Source organism: Amblyomma americanum, chromosome 4 (genome assembly GCF_052857255.1).
Source record: "Amblyomma americanum isolate KBUSLIRL-KWMA chromosome 4, ASM5285725v1, whole genome shotgun sequence".
NCBI classification, from domain to species: Eukaryota; Metazoa; Arthropoda; class Arachnida; order Ixodida; family Ixodidae; genus Amblyomma; species Amblyomma americanum.
Genome location: NC_135500.1, coordinates 171,294,666 through 171,317,555, shown reverse-complemented (window position 1 = coordinate 171,317,555; position 22,890 = coordinate 171,294,666). Strand labels below are relative to the sequence as shown.

Below are 22,890 nucleotides of genomic sequence, written 5' to 3'. Positions count from 1 at the left end.
ATCGGTTCATATTTTTTTTTCCTTAGTGCCGGCCCGCTTTAGAAACGCATTCAACTCAAAGACACTTCAAAAAGGCAACACGGCCCACATCAAATGTGAAGTTTACGGTGAAAAGCCTCTGACCGTGACCTGGAGTAAGAATGGCCAACCACTTGCTTCAAAACATGATCAGAGGTAAGCTTGTTCTCAGATACATAAGATCAAATAATGCGGAGCGGAAGTTTGGAACCAGAATTCAATTTGATTAAATTTTAAGTCATACCGTAAACAATGAATGCATTAATCATCGTTAAAAAAGGAACTCTTGCTATTTTATTAAATTTCAGTACACAGATAGTAATAAACACCGGAATGAAATCAATGCAAGCTTTCGGAACAAAGGTAGTGAAGGCCGCAAATAGAAACAAAAAGATATGCGAACTTTTCCTTTTTGCATTGTACAAGAAGTGTGTTCACTGTAGTCTGATACAACTCATGTGTGTAGTGAAGCTCCGCCCACATTCAGAATCGTCGCACAGAATTCCTCCACGACGAAAAAGTAGTACGTTGCTTTGATCCCCCCGGCTTGTTTAACACAGTAAAACATTAAATAGCTGATTTCGCTTACTGTTGTGATTAGTCAGCTGAGTAAAGGGCGCCGACGACCAAGACACAATCTTACCAATTTCAGTTTTTACAGCGAAGCTATATCTCTCTACTGTCCAAGGAAACCTTCGTGTCGTCATCAGCAAAAAACGCCAGGCTAAAGAAAAACACGCTTGAGAATGCACTGATTTTGCAAGAAAAAAAAAACATAATTTTACTGAAGTCTAGTGAGCGCTTTAATATTAAATATATATTAAATATTAAATATAATAAATATTTCTGCATCTAAGGCGCTGCGTAAATTTCCTAGTTAATTTTTTATATACAATGGGAACACCGTCCGACACGTTCCGGGAAACATTAGGTTTGCAGCTACTTCGAAAGCGGGTGACGTCATTGGAAGCCCTCGTGTGAAGTACAAACCGCATAATGTATGATAACGTAATTTTACTGAAGTCTAGTTAGCGCTTTAGTATATAGACATTAAATGTTTCTGCATCTCAGGAACTGCGTAAATTTCCTAGTTAATTTTTATATTCAATGAGAACACCCTCTGACGCGTTGCGATAAACGTTATGCTTGCAGCTGCTTCGAATGGGGTTGATGTCATTCGAAGCCCTCGTGTGAAGTGCAAGGCGCATAATGTATGATAACGGCGCGGGCATAAGTGGCTAAATAATATAAAAGCTAAAAAAATAAAAATTGGCGGACGCTTATAAGCTTCGTCTTTAAGAGCGGGACGCGACAGCGTGTTGCAGCCTTGCCAAGAAGTCCATGGAACGCCATTGTCAGTTCGGCGCGACACCTTTCCCGTTGGACAATTGAAGGAAAGGAAATGACGCATGTCGCACATATCTAGGTGGACACCCGAACCGCGCCGTAAGGCAAGGCAAATTAAATGAATATTGATTTTAAGGAAAGGAAATGACGCCTGTCTTACATTCCTCTGTGGACACCCAAACCGCGCCGTAAGGGAAGGAATATTTCCGCCGCGCGGTGCCGACAATTACAACTACGCGTTCAGGTGAACATTAGGTTTACAGTTGCTTCGAAAGGGGTTGACGTCATTCGAAGTTCTCGTGTGAAGTGCAAACCGCATAATGTATGACAAAGGCGCCTGCAAACAATACGAAGAACGTTCCTTCTGCCCGTGTGTGTTCCCTTGCAAAGATTGCAGTCGCGTTTTCGTGTCATCGTTGTAAGCAAAAATTGAATGCAAACAGCATATCTGATTAGAAATCGGGCATACAGCATATAGCTGAAGTAAATTTCACTTGTCTCTGGTTTCACTCTTTGTAGAGCCTCGTGTGTGAATTTTCAAGTGACGTCGTAAGCGGTAATTGGGTGTCGTTTTACAGCTTCACTGTTCAACCACCTTCACAGCGTGGATTGGAGCCACAATTTCTTTTTTTTTTAGTTGTATCCTACTATAAAGTGAAACAGTTATTCCAGTGATCGTCACTTCGCAGTTTTAATCCATCCGTCAGGCTGTTTCTTTCTTGTTGTTACTTCTGCTGAGAGGAATTATCCTTTCCATCGCACTGGAGGAGTTTTTCTTCGTAAGAAATACTGTAGTGGCGCTGCGGAAGTTCCAGACAGCAATGACCCTGCATCCTGATAATGAAATTAAGGCGTTCACCTCACACAAACTGAATTACTTGTGTGCTTCCGTCTGCATTTCAGGTACGACATAAAAATAAGCGAAACAGAAGAGAGCCTCGTGTCTCAGCTCGAAATACAAGCCGTTGACAGGAGAGACTCGGCGTTGTTCGCCTGCCTCGGGAGCAACAAACACGGCCAAGACGAGACCCGCACGCAGCTGATTATACAGGGTATGTTCTCGTAACCGCTAAACATGTGATCGGTAAAAATAAAGGCTGGAAATCGGTTAACGTATTAGGAGATAGTGGAGTTGGCATTGTCAACGAGTTCCTGAAACAACTTTTAAGCCACGCGAGCTCAGTGATATATTGCTGTGCCTACATCAAAGACTAACCAACATCATTTACTGCTTTAATAAAGTGCAGAATTCAACGGTGATATTTTGTGCGCACTGTTTTTTTTTCACATACATTGGAAATATGTAACACCTCGGACGGATCGTTTCGTGCATTACCTTTCGAAGAGTCGTGAAAAATTTGCCTAACCATGCCATGTGCCAAGTTTGCTTTACTGTTTGTTTTCCGTACTCGCGCCTGCAATGTCTTAATTTCTGAAAGAAGCCTTTGACAATAAATTACTAAATGCAAGTTATTGAACTTTATGTCAATATATGACTTGAAAATATATACGTGTTTCTTCAAGATGTTGGTTTATGTAGATATGCCCATTCTTTACAGAGCCTCCTGGAGCCCCATTTAATGTGAGAACTTCGGATGTGACCAGTCGATCAATGGTGGTCACATGGGACCAGCCATACACGGGAAACAGCCACATCTCAGCGTACCGGGTGCAGTGCAAGACGTCGGGCAGTACGTCCCCAAACTTTTGTTTTCTCATTTTGCGCTGGCATCTCTCCTCCTTCACCTGTACCATCGCTTCCGTCTCTTTGCACTAGTAACTTCAACGGCACGCACCTTCGAGTCACATTCGTCCTTGTGATCAGAAAATGTGCTCATAAAATAAAGTATTCTTCGTTTCTCCCCCCTCCCCCCCCCCCCCCCCCCCCCCAAACACGTTCCTCAAATAGGTTAGCGCCTCCTTTTTATGTGCGAAGCGTACATGGTCCCGGGCTTCGTGGCGAATTCAGCTTTTCTACCGCCGCCGCGGTGGCTCAGTGGTTAGGGCGCTCGACTACTGATCCGGAGTTCCCGGGTTCGAACCCGACCGTGGCGGCTGCGTTTTTATGGAGGAAAAATGCTAAGGCGCCCGTGTGCTGTGCGATGTCAGTGCACGTTAAAGATCCCCAGGTGGTCGAAATTATTCCGGAGCCCTCCACTACGGCACCTATTCTTCCTTTCTTCTTTCACTCCCTCCTTTATTCCTTCCCTTACGGCGCGGTTCAGGTGTCCAACGATATATGAGACAGTTACTGCGCCATTTCCTTTCCTTAAAAACCAATTATTATTATTATTATTATCTCGAGGGCTCCTAGGAAGCGTTCTAGGGACGGCATGGTAATTAATTTATTGTGCACGCGTCCGCTGCAGGTAATTTCGTAACTTTCCAAGTTCCAATTCTTTCGTTGAAATAGAAAATTCACTATCGCAGTTTTAAAACAAAATTACAAAAGAAAAGGTGCTTTCTTGTGGATTGAGTTCAACGCAGTTGCCAAAAAGAGCCGTAGCTCTGGCTGTAATTAATTTATTATTATTTATTTATTGGTACTGCAGTGCCAGGAAGGGATTTTCTCAGAGTGAGCATGCAGAAATCAAGATACAAGTCAGATACTCAGTAAACAAAACAAAGGCCACAGACTATTAATACATAAACAAAACGAATCAGCAAAAAAAGAAGAAATGCATGCCCCCTAATGCAAGTCTCATCCTGCTCACTCACGAAAAGAAACCTAAACCGTGCAGTTTCATCAGGCTTGGTACGTTAGAAACGTCTGTATTGGTAGCTTTAGAACAACGTTCGTTGTGCTTTCCTCGCCACTTCGCGAATGGCGTGCTCGGCTGCAGTGATGCTGACGTCCGGAAGTTGGCGCTAGATGTACCGACATCTAGCAGAGAGATGAAATGACGCCGTGATGAAATCTCGTATTGAAGTATATAAGTCTCGCTTGGAACTGAACGCTGTTGAGAAAAGCTATCCAATAGTAACCACAGTTCGGCACAATCCAGTCAGCGATGGCAGGGCGACGATGGGCAACGATACTCACTTCGAAGCAGAAGCATTCATTTTTCGCCGGCGAAGCTACCGCTTATTAGTGACAGTCTCAGTCGAGTACACAGCTGCTATCGTTGCAGTGCTTGCAGTCCAGTTGTCTTTCTCGGCCATCGCAAAGCGCGCCAAGAGGTCAGAAGGAAGGAAAAACTGGGACACGGAGCACATCAAAAACAGCGTTGGTTTTATTACATATTACCATGACCTACTATTAGGGTCCCTAGAAATACTTGCTAGTCTGCCGTTCGCGCGGAGCTCTCTACGGAACCAGTTGGCCGCGCCTCGGATGAATGCGCAGGGGGCGCTGCACACATTCGGAACGTCGTGCCTGCAGGAGCAGTCGCGCCGTGGCTGCGGTAGTGGTGCGCGCTGCTTCTTGGTCGCGAGCCCATAATACTGGTGTATTTTTGCCAAATCCATGAACGCTGACTCGCGTGTGTGTTGGTGCGTGCGTATGTGTGATCGCGTCATGTCTAGACAGCGTGACAAGCGCCACATCTTGCCAGCTCAATTCGTCATCTGACTTTCCTTCAGATTTCCACCATCTAGTTAAAAACGTGCGAAATGCGTTTGCAGGCAAATGGTTTAACGCACCTGAGGGTCGGGTGCACGTTCAAACCGATCCGAGAAGCTTGGAAAATGGACATCCAGAGTGTTTCGCTTAAAGCCATGCCGAAGATCAGCAGCATGCACCTGAATCCTAATTCTTTTGTGAAAACGAGAGTTGCTCCAGCATTCAAGCTGTTTGGTGATGATATAATTAAAGGTCTTTTTTATTTATTGCACCCCGTTAGGATGATCTTATGATTTCGTGGAAGGCACTGAATCTTTTGCAAAAGAATAAATAAGCTTATCTGGATAATGACTGCGCGTGTGCCAAAAGCAGCGTTATACCCGCAGTCAACAATTTTTTTTTTTATTTTAAAGGAGTTCCTTGAACACCTCACAAAGTGGGAAATTCATTCAAAGGCCACAATCGGCGGGTTTTTGAGCAACAGCATAGCAGAGGGACTTCGTGTTTCAATTCAGAGCACACTTAGTTTAGTTGCAGATCTCAGCACACATCGTTTTAAGTATGTGATGACTGCAAACTTGAGCCAAGATAGACTTGAAAGCGTATTTAGCATTGTTCGGCAATCATCAGGATCTTTCACCATCGGAATGCCGCTCAGTTTTTGGTTACTGTTAATGTACTCACATTCTACAATCTTGCGAAACTACCACCATCGGGAAACTGTGCTCCAGAAGTGGTCACTTCCTTAGTTTCGGTGACGAAGAAACAGCCGTGCAGCGAGAATATGCTGCCTATACTCGACATACTAATTAATAAAGGAGCGCTCATGATGTAAAAACTGCATTGGTCTATTGTGCTCCACGTACAAGTATTACCTATGACGACAGTGCCTGTGTGACAGGAAAAAGCCACGAGATGTTAATTTATTGTATCTCGGGCTAGAAAAGCACTGAAAGAAAGCCAGTGCATAGACTGTGCTTCAGCCTTGACGACTTAAAAGCAGTGGCTATACAGAAAATGATCGGGTTGCAGCTTTCACTGCAAAATTTGATAATTCTGGCTTACTGTATCCGTCTGGCCCCTTGAATAACATATTTATCACTGTCCTTGAAAACAGCTCCACCACTTATTTTAGTCTGAACAAATTGCACGAGAAGAGCATAGTTGACTTCGCTGATTTTTTAACACATGTACATTTTCTGCCTCTGGGCTGTGTGAAACATGGACGTGAAATTATTAACACCATCATCAAATTCTATATTCTGCTTCGCCTGCGCTTCTACATGAAGTCAATCAATGTTGAGAGGGCTGCCAAGAAAGAGCAGCCGAAGCTGTTAAAGATGAGAAGATGCCAGAAGGTGGTGCAAACAAAAATGTGGGCAGCCTGAGTGCAAAGTGATGGAAATAAATGTGTTTAACAATGATTTTTATTTTGTGCTATACATTACTGACCCTTGGGTATCTTTTCCCTGACAGGTCGTGTGACCTACATAGCATGGGCTAATAATGCTATTTTACCAAGCACGGGATTCTAAGAACTGCTTAGAATGCATGCTTGTGCTCATTACTTCTGTAACTCGGTTGCCTAAGCACTAACGAATGCGTTCCTGCAGTTTGCCTAAAGCACATGATTTACAGGACTCAGGTTCTCATCTTACATATTTTAATTGTGCGTGCATCTAGAAGTTTCCAGTGTTCAGTCTTTTTTAGCTTCAGAGTCCGTAGAAGTTGAGATCGGATCAATGGTATGAATGAAAATGCCGCTGTCAATAGCGCTCTGTTGCGCGCGCACACGGTCTTGTGGTTTAGAATCGTGGGTAACGTTCTTGATGCAAGGATATTTTTAAATTCCTCAGAAGACGGTATATAATACGGCATGGAAGCAGTATTCAGAAGGGAGAATATGGTGTAAAAATAAGCGTACCCTGGAGAAATTTGATGTAACAATAGCGCCTGTCCTGTCCACTTCTGTGTCGTCCGTGTCCTTTTTTGCGCTATGTTTTCTAAGTACCCTGGAGTACGCGCACAAAATTTGTTCGCAAAAAAATATCTTTTGCGTCGCTACGCTGTGTAAAAAAACAGCCCTTATTTTGACACAAACCACACAGAGAGACCAGACAGGACGGGCGCTGACTCCAGCTGTAGGGCGCTGACTCCAGCTGATAGTTGGAGTCAGCGCCCGTCCTGTCTGGTCTTTCTGTGTGGTTTGTGTCAAAATTAGCGCGGTTTTTTTTTATCTTTTGTTATACAATGTTACACCAACTAGCCCAGCAAGAGGTACTGTTAAGCGTCACTACGCCGATGACTGAACTGCGCATTGAAAAACCACGGCTAAGCTGAAATAAAAAAAAAATCAGTGCAATCGCATGCGCAAGTTATCTGAAAACACGCAGGGAATTCGTTTCGCGGGGCGAAACACGCGCGTCTACCGCATACGCCGTGGCTGTCAAGGCACACCGATTGCTCGCAGCGCCACCGCGGCGGTCATTCAGCAGCAACCCCCGCCGCAGCCGGCGTACGCCAGACTAGCAAGTATTTCTAGGGACCCTACTACTATGGCAGTTTGCGAAGCTGCCATTTTGGCTGCTAGAGGCTCAGTGGTTATGGCACTCGGCTGCTGACCTGAAAGACACGGGTTCGATTTCGGCCGCGGTGGTCAAATTTCGAAGGAGGCGATATTCTAGAGGCCCGTGTACTGTGCGATGTCAGTGCACGTTAAAGAACCCCAGGTGGTCGAAATTTCCGGAGTCCTTCATTACGGCGTCCCTCATAGCCTGAGTCGCTTTGGGACGTTAAAACTCATAAAGCATAAAAAGAAATACTTTTAAACAAGTTACCACAGTATAAAATTGTGTAACCAAAGCAAAAATATATTCTGCTCGTTCCAAGTTCATATATTTTCATATTTTAACAGTTAGTGAATACAAGGCTGCACTCAAGAGCCCTCGAGTTTCCAATAGCCCTTATCTAACCTACATAACAATCCTAATTCTCTTGAACATTGGTGCCACATTAACAGGATGGCACTAAATCTTACTAAGACTCACTTTCAGATTTTTCGTCCCCCTCAAAAACCACTACCCGCCACACCACGACTGTACTTCAATTCCATTGCCATCTCATCGGAAGACAGTTTCATTTCTGGGTGTACTTATTGACCCTCATCTAAAATTCCATTATCATGTAGCAGAAACTTGCAAGAAAATTTCGTATGGATTGCGCGCACTAATCAAGTCCCCAATTTATTTCCCTATCCATATGTTATTATTTCTTTAATACGCATTCTCTTTTTTTATGGCACAAGGGCATCTGCAGCCAGAGAGCGCCATGGCGCAAGGTATTTTCGTTTGCTCAAGGTGGGGTCAAAGACCCATTTCCCAAGCGTTTCACCCTGAATAAGCCGAGCATTAGGCCAGGGGAAGCTTGTACCCATTGTATCACCGGTGGGCACCCAGCTGTACTGGGCATCGTACGCCGCACTTCCCGCATGTGAGGCGGATGCTCAACCACTAGGCCACCGCTCCATAGCTATAGACATAGCCACCATCCATAGCCACTTAAACTATATCATTTCATCCTGGGGTAACGCTTATCATATTTATCTCTGACCGTTAATAAAGGCTCCAAAAGCAAGCCATACGCATCATAACCTCTTCTCCTCGAACCTCACCGTCGAGCATTTTGTTCATAGATTTAAGGGTTCTGCCCACATCCGCACTTTGTTTTTATAATATCCGTAATGCGTTTTTTAAGATTCCTCATCGTCAACTCTCGCTAAGCATCTTTCGTCCCGACATGATAATAAAGAAGGTCACTCGGTTCGCCCTGCATAATAACTTTCTTTTACCTAAGGTAAGAACAAGCTACTGGAAACAATGCCTTCAATTTTCTATCCCATCATTTTGGAATTCTTTAAATTTGAACATCAAGCAAGCCCGCTCTAGCGGTAGCACCGACTTCTGCGCACTTCGCGCTTTCTGTAGACTTTCCTTCGTCTGCTGCGCCAGTTCGCGCTCGAGCAGACTCCAGGCTCACACCGCCCAGTTCATTTTTGAGATAACTATCTCTTCTGGGCCCCGACGCGCGCCTTGCGTAATGCCTACTCGAACATCTGAATGCGGCCATCACACCCGTTGCTCCCTAACCCTGCGGCTCGAGCGCTACAGAGGGAAGCAAATGGGAAGGGGGACCCACTCTGCTGTCGCGTAACTGCCCATGGCTGTTGCGGCCTCCTCCGAACTTAAGACAGATGCTGCCTCGTCCTTTCCCATGGCTGCAGCACTCCCTTGCTCGGAGGCCCCTCGTTGGCTCCTCGTTGCTCCGCAGAGTTGCAGCAGTCTTCGTCCAAGACTCTCCTCAACTGCCGTCCCCTCTTCGACTCCAACAGCTCCAGAGGCTTCGCACCAGGATGTCGCCTCTCTTCGCTCCCAACAGCCTCCGAAGCCTGCCACCAGAAGCTCGCTTGCTCCCTCCGCAATGGGCGCCCAGGTGTCGCGATGATCAGCCACAGCGTCGCGGCCTATCACCAAAGTGTTGCCCTCCGCTGGTGTCCCATAGTGCCCGTGTCCGCTCTGCAGAAAGCCGCCGGAATCATCCTGTCGATTGCGCCAGTTAATTTTGAAGTCGATGAAATGGTCCATCGATGTTTGTGATCGGCAGATCGATGATGTTGATCTTGAAGCCTTCTGATGGTTCGGTGATCCGGCGACACGTTGCGTAACAGACTCGACAAGTTCTTCGGGACACTGTGTACTTTATTGCACGGGCCCTCACCAGCGACCTGCCCTTTGATCTCCCCTTCGCGCCCAAAAAACTCGCTCTTAAAGGGGCCCCGAAACACATTTTCAGTGCATTGTTTTGCCTGTTGGTTGCATAGAATGAGTTATAGTGATGCTATTAGCATCGGTCATACCGCGTATACTGTGGTTTTTAATATTTTAATTAGCTCGCGAAAATAAATTCGTGGCGCTGACGGTGTCACCATACAGTGGCGGTTTTTAGCAGCGGATATGACATCTCTTAGTGCGAGCTTGATGATGGGACAAGCAGTAAATATACTGCAAATTGGGTTAATAACTAGAGATACGTTTTGTCAAGTTTTTGTGTTTTATATTACATTAACAAAACCAACTTGTTTGCCCTAGATAAAAGCACTGTAAATCAACTAAAACAAAAACACGCCACCAAAGGAACTGGCTACTTTTTGCATCGAAGGACTTTGCGCCTCTCTGTAAACATCCTACGAACTAGCACTAAACGCTTATGGTTACTCTCTATGTATCTGAGAGCGGCTTTGCGGAATCGATCCGGTCGAGCCATCGCACTCCATAAGCGTTTGTTTCGGCCTCAAGGAAGGATGCGCTCGTTTCACATTTAGCAGGCAGTGCGCATCGTCAGCTTGTGGGGAATCACCTGGCGGTGGCGCCAGATGGCGCCACGTTCCCGTCAACAGCGCGCGCTCCTTGCTCGCCGTTGCCAACCAGCGCGCTAGGAGCGACGGGCGATGGTTGGCGGTAAGCAGTAGCGGTACGCGCTACGCTAAATGTGTCTGATATCTTGCGCAGGCTGTCACACCGTCTCAGTATCTCGCGCTCGAGTTCGGATCCATAAGGGAGGGAATGTCACTGATCAGTGTTCCCTTCTGCACCGTCGACGTGACGGTGAAGCATCGCTGGGTCAGCTGGGCGTTCACATGGTTTTTGTAACCATGCAAACGGCGCTGCCAGCCTTGGCATGAACGAGTTACAGAGAACAGGCAACCATGGAATGCAAACTTCCGCCACGTGCTAAGATAGACTGTTTTGATTGGTCGCCCTGAGTGTCGTCATTGGGAGAGTGAAATGGGAATGGGAAGCTGCGCGAAAATCTAGTTGAGGGCAGCATTTTGTTTGCTTGTATTTTGAAATTTCTTCATTGAATAACTCCCGTTGCTATGCGTCGATTCTCGTAATTCTTTTTCAGTCAGCACCTGTGTGACATGAAGAATCCATCTGAAGCGTAACCGGCATCCGTTCAAGCGATGGTTCGCAGCCCCTTTAAATCCCCTTGCCCAGCATGCCGGGGACCCTTTTTTAACCAATGGGAAATGCGCTTGTCAGAGCCAATCAGGAGAATTTCGTTCAAACTGAAGGAGCCAATAGCACGCCGGTGCTCAAAGGGTTGTCGCCTCCCGAGCACAGCGCGAAATCTATGAAGATGTTACGCATTTCCGCTTGGTTGCAGCACAGAGACAAAACCCGCAAAAACGCCAACGGAAACGCGGGGAAGGCGAACACCCATCCCGAACCGCGCGCACTGCCCAGGTCGCGCTCCCCCCTTCGCCGTTCGCTCCAAGGCATCAGGTCTGTCACGTGGTCCGCCGTTAAAGGCAGATTTACACGTGAACCCCACTCGAAACCCGTGGGGTCCGCGCGTCGGCCGCGTCTTGCGGCCCGAGCGCGACCTTACAAGGACGGACCTCCTCACTGCCGATTAATTATCGGTTAACCGCTGTTTCCGCCATCTGCCGCGTTTGTCGCAAAACAAGCCCATTTCGGCGGCGCCGGAATGCCGGCTTATCGGGGAGCCCCGAAGAGCAGCTAACACACACAAAACCCAGGGGGCTAAGCTACCGGCTTCGGGGTGCGCGCGCGATCGGTCCCTGAGCAACAACTCAACTCGCGGGTTCGATCCTGGCCACGGCGATCGCATTTCAATGGAGGCGAAATACTAGTGTCCCGTGTACTGTGCTTAATCAGTGCGCGTTAACGAACCCCAGGTAGTATAAATTCGCCGGCCCCTCCACTAAGGCGTCTCACACAGTCTGAGTCGCTTTGGGATGTCAAACTCCATAAAACCAAAAGCTAACACCAATCATTAGCGACCAGATGGACACAAGAGTTTTCAGCGTTTCGTCACTGCTCTGCGATGGCACGTGCTGCCACCGGTGTGGCTTGTGAGCCCCGTGTATCCTTTCGAAACCTTTTATAAATGCACTGCTTCCTGTTGTAAGTGCTTAAATCTTCTGACGACATGCAGTTCGACACATGTCTGCGATCTTATGATCAAGAACGTCAGCATGATGCATTGGCGAAGGATAGAGCGAGGAAACGTTAAATTACAGCAAACCGTGCCTGACCATACTTAATCGAGCTTCCGTTCTGTAAACTAGGTGCAACCGGGTTGAACCCCAGCCAGTTTCTTTGTGCTACTTCGCGGATCCCACATTGAGGCAGCTGGTCAACACATTGTGCTTCTGTAGTGCGCAGACATGATGCAGCCGCGGGGTAGTGCCAGTACCTGCGGCTGCTCCGGGGCACGGGCATGCGGAACCTGTTTTGCCTACAATGCGAAAATCGCTGCTGACGCCGTCGCCGCCGCATCTTGATGACGTCTCGACGTGAAGGAGGTGCACAAAAAGGCCCACGGACGCCGCCATATTGGGCCCTAGATTCTGCTTGTAGTACACGTTCTCCCCACAGCCCGGAAAACCGGTTTTCCCGAGGGTCGTGAAAAGGTCTTACATTCAACAGCACAGCGACCATTTTTAAACGCGCAATATGCCTGGGTCGGCACGTCGTTAGCCTGGGTAGCGCTTTATACATTGATGCTTATGAAATGTCTGGTCATGTACACTTAAATGTTGTCATATGTGATCATGTATTTTAGCATTTCATTTCTAAAAATGGATAACATGCGTTAAAAAAAGGTTTAATCTCGCCAGTTCGGCAGACACGTGCGGTATGTTCAGCTTTGTGCCAAAGAACGTGCGTCCTCTATGCTCTTTCTTATACTTTATATAATTACGAACCCTTAATTCCCCTGCCCTTGTGTAAAGGGTGATTTTCGGGTAACATCTGTTTACCCCGAAACCAAAGGGGCCTCTTATTATCTTCGTCACTATCCTAAACGTCAATTGCTTTGGATAGATTCGCAATGATATTCGATGCAAAAATATTGCATTAAGTTCATGCATCTACCATATACAAGGCATCGGCGGGTGAAATCCCTGTCCGCAGCCTCGGATGACTGCACCGAAAAGCGGAGAGTGATAACGTCCCGCTGCGAACGATGCCGCACAAGTAGCTCTCAAGCATTCCTGTCTGTCGATTCTACACTCTGTTGCAGCCGCAGGATCCTGCAGGTCGCCTCAGCAAACGCGACCTCTGTGCCCTAGCCGTGGCTGTTATTGCTTAGTATTGCTAAATGTAAGGGTTGTGTTGCTTTGTTGATCAGTATACTTTAAATTAAACGTCCACCAACATGAAATGGCACGCACCAGCGTGACCGCTTCTTGTTCATTTTTTACGCACTTTAGCCCTGAACTATAAATGAATCATTTTAGCAAGGAAAAAAATCCAAACGAAAAAAAAAGAAAAACCGCTCCACACTTCTCAGAAGACTTTTCTTCTCTTTCTCTAAATCATCTTGTCAGCGCAGTCAAAGCTTTGTGTTCCACATAACTCAGTTTTTTTCTTGTAAAAAAGTGGGTTTTATATTGAAGTATGACATAAAGCACATATTGATAAATTATTTCAGACATAGTTGAGCATTCCTTTATTATAAAGCACCTAGTTATGCTTAAACATAGTCAATAAATAAACTGAAAATTTATAAGCCGCATTTGGCGCTCATTAGTAACCACCCTTTGGATCCGATTGTCCACACGATAATTTCAAGTATTTTTATCTGGATGTTTCGTTGTTCATCTTTACCTGAGTAAAGTGCTTTTTATTGAATCTGTGAACGCCTCACGCCTCCGTTGAGTGTCTAATCAGGTCTGGCCCTTATCGCTGGTAACCAGTCCGAATCTCTTCTTTAGCACGTGGGGTGGAAAAGTTTGTCGCTCCTCCCCTTCCAACTTACGGAGAGTGCTGTGGTGGGCAGGTTGGCCCGATTAATTACACTTTCGGCGCCAATCAACCATCCAGACACCCACAATATCCTGACATTTGCACATAACGAGCGAAAATTTTTACGCCAGAACTCGCGCAACGCGCAAAAAAGTTGAAATCATGTGCAGAATTGCAACGGCATTCCCCTTTCTTGTTCCTGCTTGACCAATATAGCTGTTTGTGTTGTTCCTTAATTTCTTTTTATCACTTTCCAGCAGTAAAAGTACGCATCATGGCAGTAATTTAGCGCGTGGAATGATCTAATGCGGACGGCAGTCAGTCGCTAACGGCGGTACGGCGACATCACATTGTAACATTGTGGGCAGGGCGTTAATTTCCACCGACATTCTACTGGTGGTTTGCTTCTTTCCAGTGAAGTGGGATGATGATATCCAAGAAAACAAGGTTCAAGGAACAGTTACAACACTGACTCTGAGAGACCTGCGACCTACCGCGGCGTACATAATTAGAATACAGGCTGAAAACGGCTTGGGAGCTGGAGACTACAGCCAGGAGATACAGGTCACTACTGATGAGGAAGGCAAGTAGCGGACAGCGCTTCTCCTTTTTGAGCGCGCGTGAGAAATTCCCACTGTTCATAATTGTGCCAAACATATCACTTCATGCGCGCGCGTGCGCTTGTGTACTTTTGTCTATGGCATGGCTGGGATATATTTTTCCTCAAAGGGAAAAAGAGGGAGGGGCGATGTGCCTTGTGTTTTTTTAGTTCGGCAGCTGTGGTGGGCTCTTTCCTGGGGCGCCTCGACCAGAGGCACCCTACTCACTTCATCATTGCAATACGGCAATGCATAGAAGCGCAGTGTAATATTATTTCAATGCAGTGGTGTTTATCCCGCAGCGTAGTTCCTATAGTGAAATGCAAATTATACTAGTTTTAGTGTTTTGACGACACATCAATTTGATGTCCTCTTCAATTTGATGTCCTTCTCACATCTTCACCACCTTCGTAAATGCCAGCGTTTCAAGAGACGTCGCGACAGCTCTGCTTAATATTAGTGTCTGTTCTAGCTTACTGGAGCCTGCGCACTTGTTCACATTGAGATACTATGTTCACACTCCACGTAGGGCACCTAATATACTGAACCAGCTACGTCGCGCATTGAAATTACCGCCGCCCTTTCAAGTGATAGAAAGCATGCGTTCTTTGACAACAGTCCCATTGCCATCATCACCACGCGAGCATTTCCGGCTTCTCAAGAGGACATACAAATCTGATCCAATTCAATCCCCTCTAAATTTTTTTTAAAATCAGGCGGCTAGTTGCTCTCCTGGTAGGTTCGATTTTTTAGCTCAGTTGTAGTGTTTCGTTGATGCTGCCGTGTTTGTTTCTTGAGGTTTCACATTCAGTTCAGAAAAAAGGACTACTTTCCATTCATGTGTAGAGGCTTTGCATGACCGAGATGTTCGGTGCACTGCTGTGAAGTTTCTCGATTTCGGGTGTGCATGCAACATTGAAACGTTTATATTATTAAAAACTGGTTCATATGTTAAAGTGGTTTTATTCAGCATGACGTTGACTCATCCCTGGTTATGAAATTCATTCTTCGTCGTGAGCAGGTATTGCAGTATTCTGACAGATTATGTATGGTTTGGAATCGTTTACTTCTTTCGCAGCCAAGATAAGCTTTCCATAGATAAGCGAAAATAGGTGATCAGAGGTGAGGTTCTCAAGCAGAAATATAAAGTTAATTCATCCAGCTTTGAAAATAATGTTTTCGAATTTCCTGTCAGTGAAAGGAAACTGGTGTGATTGCAAACTTACATGCTGGATTTTTTGTCTGTGCCGCGCAAAATTTTGTGCTATCAATGCAGCTTGTGTGTGATACGTACTTGAATGTGTGCGGATGGCTCACTTTCTTCATATTTGTTTGTGCAGCACCTGAAGGTCCACCAGTAAACGTCCAAGCGACGCCAGTATCGTCGACTTCTTTGAAGGTGACATGGCAGGTAATACAAAGTGTGACGCTCTTAATGGGATTAGAATTCTGGCTCTATAAATCAGTGGCATTGAATTTCAGACTCCCTTTCCTTGACAACGCTGCATGACTGTTTGAGACTGCAAAGTTTACTGCTACAAATGAGTTCATGCACGTTCCTTCAGGCATACCTTGGTTACATATTTCTTGAACTTGTGCTCATGCTTGTGGCGCGTGACACCTCCGCTGTGTTGACATAGCTGTCAAGTGTCTTTTTCCTCAGTATGTCTGTGTCATATTCGGACTTCTGCTTTTTATTCGAGAGTCCGCAGCCTACTGATATAATTTGGAGGACATGGAGGTTATCATAAGGTTAGTAAGTGCTTGTGCAATATACCTTTCTATTTCTCCTTTCAGTGTTTGTCTTTTTCCTTACAGTAACGCTGATCGCAGCGTCCCTCACTGTAAACACGGCTGCAGTTGTTAGCAAAAAGGGGTTTCAGTGTGCATTGTGCTCCTCTGACAGGGTGCCCAAGACTGGCATAAAATTAAATGTGCATGATTGCATTGCAGCCACCCAAGAAGGAGCACCAAAATGGGCTTCTGAAAGGATACTATGTAGGTTACAAGAAGCATGGTACCACCGATACTTACATCTACAAGACAGTCGACACAACAGGTAGCGTCAAGGAGGAGGCCTTGCTCACCTCACTGCAGCGCTCCACGAAGTATGCTGTACTTGTACAAGCATTCAATGAGAAGGGAACTGGCCCACCATGTGAAGAAATTCATCTTGAGACATTTGAGAATGGTAAGAAAGCAAAGACTACTTATGTATGCACTCTCTTTGATATACACACAATGGATTGCAATATGTACAACTCGGGAACATATACTGTAAAATATTTATTTTTGTGAGCTTGATATTTTGTGAATTCTTTTAAAGCCGCAGTTTAAGAATGTATTTGTAAGCACTAAAGTTTGCAAGGCAGGAGTAGCAGATCTCGTAGTGCTCCTGTCATCTACGAGGGCTGAAAGTTAGATTCTGACGCTGTAAGGCAGAACTTGGCTAATGCTAAATGGTGCCCCGTGCTCGCAGAACCCACTTCAGCAGGATCTGTGCAGCAGGTCAAAAGAAATTGCACCGATGACTGTTGGTTCTTGAAGAGGACATTTTCAGAGGTCATTTGAATGTGTACACTGGATTCCGCAGCCTCAGCTAGGACCTAGAGATCCGTTTTCTCGATAAACTATCCTCATTCACACAATGAATACAGAACCTTACTTGCAAAAGCCATGAAAGCATTGACGGCTTTTGGGCTGATCACTGGGCTCCAGGCATTTCACTTAAAGTAGAAGGTTTCGACATAAAGAAGCAAAGAAATCGAAAATGAAAGAGCACAAACACAGGCAATGGGTTAGAAACCTTCAAATCAAATCAAATCAATTTATTCAAACATCCTGAGATGCTTAGGGGCACGGACAAAAAGCCAAAGGTGGCTTGACGAGGTCCGTGCTCCTTACAAGGCATACAGTGGAATACGCGGAATGTTTAAAATACAGGCAGTGAAATCAGCAGAAAACGGAGAAAACGCAGAAAACGCAGCTACCCACAAGGCAGAAAGGCGTACAAAATAAAGAAAAAACGAAAAATGCAAACGCTTCCCTTTCAGCATTCTCCCATGAGAACAAAGAGAGCAATTGTGGATACAACAGTGCATTCACTTCAGGAAGAAAACCCACCATTGTAGAGCTGCCACAGAAGTTTGCACATCTAGTTGCAGATGAGAAAATATGCTAATGTCAGTGATGTTATATTTTGCCAAAATCTAAGTCAACATTGTGCCAAAATTATTCATGGGACTTATTTTTCGAGGGCCGCATATGTTTTACAAAGGGCACGAAAATTAGGTTGCCACAAAAGTTAAGTTGTGTACAGTATACTAAGGATTACTTGATTTCAACTTTTGAAAATTCTTGTCTTTTATCACAGTCTTGGTGTTGTAAAAAGCAGGTTAGGGTACCAAAAGAAAGAAGCCACAAGTTCTTTGTGGGCGAACAGTGCTGCTAGGCTTTCTAGATGAAAAACTGATTTGTTCTACTGCTTGGTAGTTTTAAGCCATAGTAACAAGCATGATTAGTCATGATGAGGCTTAGTGTTTTATTTGCTTCTTTTGTATCTACATCTGAATGAATGACCACACGCAAAAATTTCCTAGTATATGTACTAAGGTTTTCATAATTTGTTTTCCATTTCCTGAGCCCTTTTATAGCACTATCTGACATAACTGTAATACTGTGTCGACATTATTATCTGCACCTTCAGAAATGCGTTGGTTTACTTACCTTTCAGATCCACCACCTCCACCATCATTAAATGTCTTCAGCACTAGTTCTTCTTCTATCCAGTTGCAGTGGAGTCAAAACCCAAGTGACGAGCAATCTATAATTGGTATGCCACAATGAGTTCCTTATTAGCGCTGCTCTCCTTCTCAAGAGTTCTCTTGCATCAGTAGCCTTACACTGTTTAGTAAGCATTTGTATGGAGTAATCATTTTAACAGTCAGCCTTTTCTTCATTCTCTGCATATCATCGTCAGACCATGCATACATGCCAGTGCTCATTTGTTGCTTGCAGAATTTTAAATAATGCATCACCCCTCCAGTCTAAGTGCTATTGGAAGTAAGGAAGTGCTTAGTGTATTCCCAAAGAAGCAGCTTTTCAGGAAATGCTTGACAACTATGAGCTCTCTGCACAGCCTTCCGTGTTGGTTGATTTGCCTAAGTCACATTTCTTCTCCCAGTTTCTTCTCCCAAGTTTCTCACGCTTTTCTCTGAGATTATTTGCAATTTTTTTTTAAGTGTGCATTCTCTTATGCACATATTTAATTAAATATACATGATAAGGCATTGCTGCATGTTTCTGTAGGCCCAGAGACCTGTTGCTGATAGTACAGAGAAAACTTATTAAGGAAGAAATGTCGACCTTAAGCTGCAAAAATTTTTTGTGTATATTCATGGGATTATCCAGGCTTGAGAAATCTATTTTAATCAATGCTGGCAAGCTGAACTCCTGCTTGGGTCTGCCAAGGAAATAGTCATGACTGGTTTCTATTTGGAGGAAGGGGGGGGGGGGGGGGGTTTATGTGCTTGTGTTAGACTGCATGTTTTTTTTTTCTTTTAATCACATGCATTTTGTTAAGTTTTTTGTATCATGCCTGTACCCTGTTGCTTGGTGTTCTAGGTTATTACATTTATGTGAAAGTTCAGCGTGGCACATGGGAGGAGCATCAGGTCTCCGCTCATCAGACAACGCACACCTTTCAAGGCCTCCTGTGTGGAACAAGTTACCAGTTCTATGTGGCATCATACAACAAGATGGGCAAGAGTGATCCCAGCGAGGTGATATCAGCAAAGACTCAAGGGGCATGTAAGTTTATCCTGTAATTTCTTTGTTTCCTTGTCACCTTTTTAATCTTTAGATTGGTTGATGTTGCACAAAGGAACTTTATTGGTGAACAGCTTAGAAGACTGTATGTATGTGCGCTTAACCATTACACATTGATATCTATACTTGCAGGGCAAAGGCTCTCTGGAGTGGTTTAAGCCTGAGTAGTTTTTGTTTAGAAATACCTTGACAGGATTCACTACTCCTGATAGCATGGGAATACACGGTGCTTGGTAGAACCATAAATGGTTGCTGGAGAAATGTTGGTTGTTATGCACTGTGCTGCACTTTTCATACACCCTGTAATTGCAAAGCATGATTTTTGTAGTAAAAAGCATATTAAGAAGGCCTTTGGAAACAATATAGCAGTGCTTTTATTTATTTCATCACATTATTCAGGCAGTGAGAGAAAACATGTAGTTGTCATCTAAGTCTGACTCTTATACTGAGAACATCATTATTTTTTATTTGTTTCTGTTTGAAGTGGTTGCAGGAACAGCTGTCTCTGGCAATCTCTACAGAGTTCATGGTGTGATATTTGCTCTGCAGCATTACGAAAAATAGTACTGTATGCTCTGGAATACTTCTACTCTGCCATAAGTTTGCACTGCACGTTTGCAGTGACAAGCTTTTCCTTGATGTGTCAGTTTGTTCTTATTTGGAGGCTGTTTTAGATTCAGTCAAGCCTTGAGAGCTTATAGTTTCAGGGGTTAGGTCTTTTACTTTTTTCAGCTGCTGAACCTAGGGTTTGCGGGTAGTAGCCATGGTACGCGGTCCTATGTGGCACGTTGCATTCCAAAAGTTAGCATGAAGTAAGCTCTCCTCCATTTTGTTTAGCTGTGGTGTGATGTGAGTGTGCAATTATTTTTATATGGGTGTGGTTGGCCAATTGTCTGCACGATCTGCAGGACATTATTCAGAGCCATGTAAAATGCAGTGGTACACTAAGTCTGAACTGTATTTAAATTTCACAGAGTTGGGGTCAACGAGCCTCCAAACTCTAGTGTGGACGATGTGTCCTTGGCAAAAAGCAATTAAAAAAATACCCACTTAAGGGGACACATGGGTGAAAAAAAAAAGCTTTTTTTTCGAAAAATTGCATTTTTGGTTTTTGCTTCTTTTGCTATGTCTAATCATTTCTCTTTCATGCCCAGCAATACCAGTATCGAATATAGATATGAATTAATAAAACCTGCAATATTAACGCAGCAAGTGACCGAAAAACGAGCACAGTTGAGCTACTGTCACAATGGAACAAATTTAAGTATAGTCGCCGACCGATTTTTCGGACTCAAAGGGACCCGAAAAATGGTCCGAATAATCGAACAGCCCAAAATATCTGTGAAGTACAAAAAAATCACTTTATTGAGATGAAAACAGCTTAAAAATGTCACTGATTTTACCTCGCGGCAAATTTCTCCTGCTGGCGATGATTTGCGCCTGTATTTGCGTCAAAAGTTGTGCTTTCACTGTACATGCTAGACAGCAAGGTCACCGTATTTAGTTGGAATAATTCCCACGCTTCTTTGATGGACCCGGCATGGCCATGTTGTCCACAACCCGAGTGTGCACCACACCGCTCATCAAACACATGCAAAGATAAGGCACTTTACGCTCAAAGCGGCGGAACCGCCGGACGCAATCACAAAACGGCGAACAGATGTAACTGCATGAAGACTGAGCACCACTCGGGCGACGCTGTCAGAGAAACCCAAGGGACGAAACGGCGAATGGCGAACGTATGAGACCCCCCGCGGTTGCTCAGTGGTTAGGACGCTTGGCTACTGATCCGGAGTACCCGGGTTGGAACCCGACCGGGGTGGCTGCGTTTCGATGGAGGCGAAACGCAAAGGTGCCCGTGTGCTGTGCGATGTCAGTGCAGGTTAAAGATCCCTAGGTGGTCGAAATTATTCTGGAGCCCTCCATTACGGCACTTCTTTCTTTCTTCCTTCCGTCTCTCAGTCCCTCCTTTATCCCTTCCCGCCGAGATGTGAGATAGCTCCTGTACAATTTCCTTCCCCCAACAACCAATTTTCAATGTATGGGACAAGCGATAACTGCCCGCTACAACGTCGGCGACAAAAGCAAGTTGACGGCGATGATAATCCGGCTGCCACCTCGAAGTGTCAGAGATCGCAGAGACCTCTACTGGCAACAATGAAGTACCGAAAGTATGTCAAGCCAATACAACTGCAGCGTAAATCCACCTCAATCCAAGATGGCGCCTTTTGTATAGTGCTCTAGAACCTTGTACCTTTTGCGCCGGCGAAAAGCCGATAAGATGGCCGATTTTGGCTCGCAGGCGACTGAAATTAGTCCGAAAAATCGAACTTCTGTCGCGAATATGTATGTGCTTCTATGGGGTGACTGACGGTGCCTCATCGAGGTCCAAAATATCCAACAGGTCCGAATTATTGGAGTCCAAATTACCCGTCGGCTGCTGTATTCAGTTTTAAGGTTCAAGTGCAACGGCTCAATTGCACTGCTTGAAACAAGTCACGTGAACATGTCTCTCAGCTGCTTTAAAAATCTGAAAAGAGGAAAAGTACAATAGAAAATCAAATACAACAGAACACTTTTACACTCTTGACTAATCAACCAGTGATAACTATTTAGTTGCCTTATGTAAAAAAAAAATCTTTTAGTGCACCTTAGTTAACAAGGATGAAAAATAGTAGCAGGGCAAGCAAGATATTAGGTTGCAGTTTGTTCTAGTATCATGGCCTGTTAAATAAAGCTATTTAGATTTCGGGGGGCTTTTTCTAATCCCTGAATTTGACTGTGTTGTCTGGGAGGAAATACTGTATGGCTATTGGATGGGTAAGAGAACAAGCCTTTCATTGCTAGTGTATAGGTGGGAATGCCAACTAAGGGAAGTCTGGGACCTAAAGTGTGTGTAAGCTTGCAGATGAGAAACACTGGCAGTTTTGCTTCATGGGATATTGTTTTTCCATTACAATTTGCAGCTCCAGTTGCACCCAAGCGTGATGCCGTGCTGAGCGTGAATGGCGCAGCTCTGACGGTGCACTTGAATAGCTGGAGCGCTGCTGGGTGCCCAATCCTTTCATTCACCATCCAGTATCGGGTTCAGGAGGAGGGCCATGATTGGGTCCTTGTTTCCGATTCGATCCCGGCTGAGCAGAAGTCTGTCGTGGTCCCCGACCTGGTGCCGGGGAAGTGGTACATCCTACGTGTTGCGGCCCACAGCGAAGCAGGGACCACTGAACACGATTACACCTTCAGCACGCTCACCAAGGCTGGTGGTGTGTTTATTTAGCTTTGTTCTTGTATTGCTGCAACCTAGCTGCTGACTCATACCTGCTGCTACTGATGGTTGGTGCCCCAACTTGCATGGCATATCAAGTGCGTCACATACAGCCTTGCATTTTTATTTCAGTCAAGAGCAACTGTCCATGCTGCTTACTGCATTAAAGAAGGGTAGCCTTGCATTGCAGTAACAGCTGTTAAATGGCAGTTCCTGGGTTTCGCGTTTGTGTAGGAGTAGTAGTCAGCATAACTGGAGGGTGGTCATCGAGTGGTCCCTGGAAGGAGAAGCATATGATGAGAACGGTCTAATGTGTACCCGTTGGGTGGCTACCACCAGAACTATCCAAAGGATGGTTATCATGGAAGAAAGAAGATGGTATGGCGAGAGTGGAGTTGTTGCTAGTGATGTCTTGTGAGCCCATATACACACAGCCAGACT

The 22,890-nt window shown here is 45.1% G+C and overlaps 1 protein-coding gene across 1 annotated transcript in view; it reads left to right on the top strand.

Moving 5' to 3' along the window:
* Positions 1-22,890, top strand: part of LOC144128652 (cell adhesion molecule Dscam1-like) — a 312,363-nt gene that overhangs the window by 265,293 nt on the left and 24,180 nt on the right. Inside the window, exons 14-22 of the mRNA XM_077662219.1 lie at positions 27-174; positions 2,269-2,417; positions 2,925-3,056; positions 14,174-14,341; positions 15,698-15,768; positions 16,311-16,548; positions 18,091-18,189; positions 18,981-19,166; positions 22,151-22,447. Coding sequence (XP_077518345.1) covers positions 27-174; positions 2,269-2,417; positions 2,925-3,056; positions 14,174-14,341; positions 15,698-15,768; positions 16,311-16,548; positions 18,091-18,189; positions 18,981-19,166; positions 22,151-22,447 — 1,488 coding nt within the window. The remainder of the gene's footprint in view (positions 1-26; positions 175-2,268; positions 2,418-2,924; positions 3,057-14,173; positions 14,342-15,697; positions 15,769-16,310; positions 16,549-18,090; positions 18,190-18,980; positions 19,167-22,150; positions 22,448-22,890) is intronic.